The sequence below is a fragment of the Nanorana parkeri genome, unplaced genomic scaffold, assembly GCF_000935625.1.
Source record: "Nanorana parkeri isolate BGI_ZX_2015 unplaced genomic scaffold, ASM93562v1 scaffold947, whole genome shotgun sequence".
NCBI lineage: Eukaryota > Metazoa > Chordata > Amphibia > Anura > Dicroglossidae > Nanorana > Nanorana parkeri.
The window spans coordinates 87128-94645 of record NW_017307215.1 but is presented as its reverse complement, the minus strand read 5'-3'; the positions used below and the strand labels follow the sequence as shown (position 1 = coordinate 94645).

The window sequence follows — 7518 nt, the reverse complement described above, 5'->3', positions numbered from 1 at the left end:
TCCAGGAAACAATATTTATTGTTGAGCTGTAACGGAAGTTCCTATTCATGATGGTATATTTTTAGCTTTGTCCTGGCTACTCTACAAAGATCTCACGCCGAGGACGTTCGCCTCTCGCGGGAATATAACAGGAGTATTAAAAATCAACTAAAAGGTCTAAAAGAAAAAAAGAAACTGGAAGGATGACGTGATGGCAGAATTTCTAAAGAGGACCTGTCACCTGTACTATGAAAACTATGAATGTTACCGAGCTTTACATTTCCTACTGAAGGATTAAAACAAACCCAGGTGAAACCTCGGCAAAATGAGTCAACCGGGTGAATGTGCAGCCGGTGAATGTGCAATATGAACGCCAACCCAGCCAATGATTTTAAATATTGTACTTAATCAGTTAGTATGTAACTTTTTGTTGCACCTGAAAAACAGATAAGAAGGACAAGGACCCAAACCTCTTTTAAGGCGGTACACATATCATACGGTACATGTTCTGTGTACAGTATATGGCTGAGCTGACACTCGTGGAATGAGATGGAGATGCTGGGTCCAATGTGACTCCGCTAAGGCTGGCCTCTGGAGGGCGCTTCAGACACAATCCAAGAGAGGTAGAAGAAAAGGGGCGCCACACCTATGGCTGAGAGTCCGAAGTCCTGGAGAGTTTAGAGTCTGAAGTGCATGTATTGGGGCTAATCTAGGGTATGAAGTGCAAGCATTGGGGTTGATCTGATATCTGAGGTGCATGCATTGGGGGCTGATCTACGGTGCATGCATTGGGGATCGATCTGAGGTGCATACATTGGGGGCTGATCTACGGTGCATGCATTGGGGGCTGATCTATGGTGCATGCATTGGGGCTTGACCTGAGGTGCATGCATTGGGGGTTGATCTGAGATGAGAAGGTGAATGCACTGGGGCTGATCCGAGGTGCATGCATTGGGGCTGAATTATAGTCTGAGGTACATGTATTTGGGGGGGCTGATCTGAGGTGTGAAGGTGTATCCATTGGGGACTGATCTTAGGTGTGAAGTGCATGCATTGTGGCTTATCTGAGGTGCATGCATTGTGGCTGATCTGAGGTGTGAAGTGCATGCATTGGGGCTGATCTGAGGTGCATGCATTGGGGCTGATCTAAGGTGTGAAGTGTATACACTGGGGGCTGATCTGAGGTGTGAATCTAAGGCATGAGGTACATTTATTGGGCCTGATCTGGGGTGCATGCATTGAGGTCTGAAGTGTATGCACTGGGGGCTGATCTGGGGTGCATGCATTGAGGTCTGAAGTGTATGCACTGGGGGCTGATCTTGGGTGCATGTATTGGGGCTGATCTAAGGTATGAGGTGCATGTATTGGGGCTGATCTAAGGTATGAGGTGCATGTATTGGGGCTGATCTAAGGTGCATGCATTGAGGTCTGAAGTGTATGCACTGGGGGCAGATTTGTGGTGTGAAGGCATTGAGAGTTCACCTGAAGTCTGAGGTGCGTGCATTGGGGATGAACGTGTTTTGTGTGTACACCGGTGTCGGGGGGTGAATCTGGGGTGCATGTATTGGGGCTGATCTAAGGTATGAGGTGCATGTATTGGGGCTGATCTAAGGTATGAGGTGCATGTATTGGGGCTGATCTAAGGTGCATGCATTGAGGTCTGAAGTGTATGCACTGGGGGCAGATTTGTGGTGTGAAGGCATTGAGAGTTCACCTGAAGTCTGAGGTGCGTGCATTGGGGATGAACGTGTTTTGTGTGTACACCGGTGAATCAGTTTTCACACACAAAGTTGAACTGCTGCTGGCGAGGTGAACGCAATATTTATTCATTACTGAGTCTGACTCGTCATCAGCAGTGTAACTCTGACAGCAAAAAGTGAAAACGGACTGAGACTACAACGCGCTATTGTTCACTCGTCTATATAACACTTCATGTGGAAAGGTCGCTGACCCTGCGGGATATATTAGAATAAATATTCTGACTCCTCAATGTTGGTGCGGGGCCATCGTAAGAGAAAGCCGGCAGGAAAAGTCTATTTATTTATTCACACCGATGTCCAAACTTTCCTACATAGTTTCTGCTACAAAATGTTCCTCGTCCTTCCTGGGGAGATATATATAGACAAACCGTATATATCTACAAGGCCACCGACAGGGGGGTGCAGGCAGAAGAGCAGCACATGACCACCATGCTGTATACATGCTTCTCAGAGCCAGAGGCCAACTGCACTGCACCTTGCCAACGATGGCACTGACGAGGCTGTACGGGGCCCCACAGATCTATGAAGATGCCCTCATGATAATTTGATGTATATCTGTAAGGTATGGTGGAGTTGTGTCTGCAATCTGTCTAGTCCTAACCCTGACCTTGACCCTTACTCTGATTCTCACCCTAACCTTGATCCTAACCCTGGCACTCACTCTAACCTGGCTCCTAACCGTGACCCTCACTCGAACTTTGACCTAACCCTAACTCCCACCCTAACCCGAATCCTAACTCTGATCCTCACCGTAACCTCGATCCTAACCCTGACCTGACCCTTACCCTGACTCTAACCATAACCTAAATCCTAACCCTCAAACTAACCTTGATCCTAAACCTGACCCTCACTCCAACCTTGATCCTAACCCTCACTCCAACCTTGATCCTAAACCTGACCCTCACTCCAACCTTGATCCTAACCCTCACTCCAACCTTGATCCTAAACCTGACCCTCACTCCAACCTTGATCCTAACCCTCACTCCAACCTTGATCCTAAACCTGACCCTCACTCCAACCTTGATCCTAAACCTGACACTCACTCCAACCTTGATCCTAAATCTGACCCTCACTCCAACCTTGATCCTAACCCTCTATCTTACCTTGACTCTAGTCCTAACCCTCACTCTAACCTTGATCCTACCGCTGACCATCACTCCAACCTTGATCCTAACCCTGCCCCTCACTCTAACCTCGATCCTAACCCTCACCCCCACCCTACCCTTGATCCTACCCCTGGCCCTCACTGCAACCTTGATCCTAACCCTCACCCTAACCCTAACCTTGATCCTTAACCTAATCCTCACTCGAACCTTGATCCTAAACCTGACACCATTAACCTAACCCTGACCCTAAATCTGGCCATACACAGAGAAAACTTTAGACACCTCTGGCTGAAATTTGCTCAGTGGGTGACCCTGTTGGCAGCCTCCCACTCAACGCCTGGGATGAACAAGAGAAAAATCACAATGTATAGAGAGCTTAACACTAAACCTAACCCCCTAGCACTAACCTTAACTCTGACCCTAACCCCCTGAACATAACCCTCACCCTAACTACTAATACTAACCCCCTGACCCTAACCCAACCCCCTTAGCTTGACTCTAACCCCTTAACACTAACCTTAAACCCCTGAACCTAACCCCCTTACCCTGACCAATTATTGCAGGTTAAGGGCCGGCCTGTACAGATCGGTGCGGCGTGCACGGCTGTATCGAGCCGCTCCCGGGAAGGACAGGCGCTGCGTGTGATTATACGCCGCCGCCTGTTCTTCCATATGGGAGTACACGGCTGTACGCTCACGCGAGCTGCGCATCCCTGCGGGTGTCCATACTTGCACGCAGACAGGGTGGATCCTGTCTGCGTCCGAGCACAGACACCCGCACGGATGTGCAGTTCGGGTGAGCGTACGGCCGGGTACTCCCATATAGAAGAACAGGCTGCGGCGTACAATCACACGCAGCGCCTGTCCTTCCCGGGAGCGGCCCGATACGGCCGTGCACGCCGGCTCCGTGCAGTGTGAATGAGGCCTAACCCCCTAACACCGACCCTTATCCTCACCCTAACCTCTAATACTAACCTTGACTCTCATCCTAACCCCCTTATTTTGAATCCATCCCCCCCTAACACTAACCCCTTAAACGTAACCCTCAACCTAACCTTCTTACCCCTAACACTAACCTCCTGATCCTAACCCAACTCCTTACTCTGACTCTAACCCCCTAACACTAAGCCCCTGACCCTAACCCCCAAATACCAACCCTAACCCCCTGAACCCCTATCCCTGACCCTTTACCAAGCTCCAATTTGCTGTTTAAAACGTCCGAAGGGAATTTCTGTGTCTTGCCATCAGCTCCATGCTGCTCTCAGGATGGAAGGGGGGGGGGGGTTAGGAAAGGGACGCAGCATGGGAAACATAAAGATCCCCGACCCTCCCCCCTCCGGACGCTCTAACAGGATCTTTAATCAAAGAAAAGTTTTCACACCCTCCTTGTGCGGAAGAGAGAAGAGGAAACAGGGGAATCCTGACACGGCCGGAGCCTGAGAATTCCACAATCTCAGATACCCAATGTAACCCCGTGACCCGGGCCCCTCGCAGACTTTGTGTCCTTGCGGGGCCCCTTCCGAATCTGACAGGGCCACATCACTCTGTTAGGTTTCAGGAAGTCTGCAGCCCTTTCTGCAGGAGACACTTATGGTGAGAGGCCGATTTCCCATAATGCAATGTGTCAGAGAAGTCAGAGGGTGATGAGCACATAGTCTGTCAGGCTGTCAGTCTGATTGGAGATAAAGGTGATTGTTCTCTGCATGCAGCGGGGGGGGTTCCCCTTTATGCACAGAGGCAGATGAATGGCGCGGCGGACCAAGAATTAGGAAGTGAGAGGCGGTTGTGACCCTCCCCCGTGCGCTCATTGTTCCCGGGCGATAGAGGAAGGAACCCTCCCTGGTGAGGTCAGGGCGACACGGACAGGAAATGCCTCACTCCTTCCAGGGACAGGAGAGGTGGTGATGTCATCGCCAGGACAGGAGGGGGTTAATCTGTACACCTGCCGGCCACACCTGTCCCGGCCACACCCACCGCCGCCAATCACCGCGACACTCCCAGGAGCCGACACCACAGGGATCGCTGCTCTTACTAAACGCCCTCTGCTCTTAAAGGAGCCCTCCTCATAAACAAACACTCTCCTATTAAAGGAGCCCTCCTCATAAACAAACACTCTCCTCTTAAAGGAGCCCTCCTCATAAACACTCTCCTCCTAAAGGAGCCCTCCTCATAAACACTCTCCTCCTAAAGGAGCCCTCCGACTAAACTCCTCCTAAAGGAGCTCTCTGACTAAACTCCTCTTAAAGGAACCCTCCAATTAAACTCCTCTTAAAGGAGCCCTCCTACTTACCTCTTCTTAAAGGAGCCCTCCTACTAAACTCCTCTTAAAGGAGCCCTCCTACTAAACTCCTCTCAAAGGGGCTCTCCAATTACACTCCCTCCTCTTAAAGCATACCCTAAACACTCTAATCAAATCAATAGGAAAAAATTGCAGAAAATTCAAAAATGGCTTGGCCAGCTGATTTGAAAAATGTTCCGGAGGGCTTGGCAGCGAAAGGGTTAATGGAACACTGCTTCTAAACTCTTCTCTTAAAGGGACAGTCCTCCTAAACTGAAACAAAAACAAGGGACAACCCGACTAAAAGATGGGGAGCATCGCTGGGGTGGGTACTTACCCCAACCACTTCCTGTGGGGTCAGTCTACGCCCATCACTGCTACTCAGCTGCGGATACACCTCCCAGTATGGCATTTGTTCAGAGACAGGGAGTGCAAAACCTGCATGAAGGAAACAACAGACAATCAGATGGGGAGAGGGAGATTGCATGGATGGGTATTGGATGCATGAGTATTTGATGGAAGGGTAAGGATGGCTATTGGATGGATGGGTTTGTGAAGGATGGCTATTGGATGGATGGGTATGGGAAGGATGGCTATTGGATGGATGGGTTTGTGAAGGATGGCTATTGGATGGATGGGTTTGTGAAGGATGGCTATTGGATGGATGGGTATGGGAAGGATGGCTATTGGATGGATGGGTTTGGGAAGGATGGCTATTGGATGGATAGGTTTGGGAAGGATGGGTATTGGGAAGGAAGGATATTGGATAGGTGAGCATTGGATGGAAGGATATTGGATGGAAGGATATTGGATAGGTTTGTATTGTATGGATGGGTTTTGGATGGAAGGATATTGGATAGGTGGGTATTGGATGGAAGGCTATTGGATGGATGGGTATGGGATGGAAGGATATTGGATAGGTTTGTATTGGATGGATGGGTTTTGGATGGAAGGATATTGGATAGGTGGGTATTGGATGGAAGGGTATGGGATGGAAGGATATTGGATAGGTTTGTGGATAGGTGGGTTTTGGATGGAAGGATATTGGATAGGTGGGTATTGGATGGAAGGCTATTGGATGGATGGGTATGGGATAGGTTTGTATTGGATTGATGGGTTTTGGATGGAAGGATATTGGATAGGTGGGTATTGGATGGAAGGATATTGGATGGATGGGTATGGGATGGAAGGATATTGGATAGGTTTGTATTGGATGGATGGGTTTTGGATGGAAGGATATTGGATAGATGGGTATCGGATGGAAGGATATTGGATAGATGGGTATCGGATGGAAGGCTATTGGATGGATGGGTATGGAATGGAAGGCTATTGGATGGATGGGTATGGGATGGAAGAATATTGGATAGATGGGTATCGGATGGAAGGCTATTGGATGGATGGGTATGGGATGGAAGCATATTGGATAGGTGGGTATTGGATGGAAGGTTATTGGATAGATGGGTATGGGATGGAAGGCTATTGGATAGATGGGTATGGGATGGAAGGCTATTGGATAGATGGGGATCGGATGGAAGGTTATTGGGTGGTGGATAGATGGGTATCGGATGGAAGGCTATTGGATGGATGGGTATGGGATGGAAGGATATTGGATAGATGGGTATCGGAAGGATGGATTGAGATATATTTTCTTTCTATAGTCTATTATGAGCTCTGATTGGTCACAGTGGGTTGCGGTACTTTATATATCTCAGTAATGTAGTCAGTAAATGTCTGTGCTGAGGCTTGGAAGTTCTTTGGACACGTCTATGTACGGGCAGTGCCCGGGGTCCCGGTGGGTGACTTCCTGACATCAGACTTTACATTCCTCAATGACGAGACAAATGGGACGTATAACTCCCCCCCTTCCCCCACCATCACATCTGGAGGGGCCGCACCCTGGTCCAGCTGTGCAGTCACTTCTCCCTCAATGAACCCTGGAATAGCCCGGGAACACAGCCACCAGCTCCCCCCTCCTGTCCCCCCGGATCCTCAGAGGCACCCCGCCAACATTCCAGGCATCGGGGAAACATCCAAGACAACGTATGACGTGCCGGTAAAATTAAAGGGCAACTCCAGAAAAAAAGCATCAGCACAACCTGCCGGAACATTTGTAAAACAATAGAGGGTGACACCACCCTTCACTGCCTGCAAACTCTGTGCTAGCTCAGTGCCCAGCGACGTCAACCCATTGCACCACAGAGATTTCATGACAGCCCAACTCCAGCCTATTCCTAGGCTCTGGTGACACCATGACACATGACTAGAGGGGAACGGGTGTCACCGGGACAGATGACTAGAGGGGAACGGGTGTCACCGGGACAGATGCCAAGAGGGGAACGGGTGTCACCGGGACAGATGACTAGAGGGGAACGGGTGTCACTGGGACAGATACCTAA

At 49.6% G+C, this 7518-nt stretch overlaps 1 protein-coding gene across 1 annotated transcript in view; it reads right to left on the bottom strand.

Annotated features, from left to right (window-relative positions):
- Positions 1 to 7518, bottom strand: part of ADAM15 (ADAM metallopeptidase domain 15) — a 38851-nt gene that overhangs the window by 30711 nt on the left and 622 nt on the right. The window contains exon 2 of the mRNA XM_018566418.1: positions 5460 to 5560. Coding sequence (XP_018421920.1) covers positions 5460 to 5560 — 101 coding nt within the window. The remainder of the gene's footprint in view (positions 1 to 5459; positions 5561 to 7518) is intronic.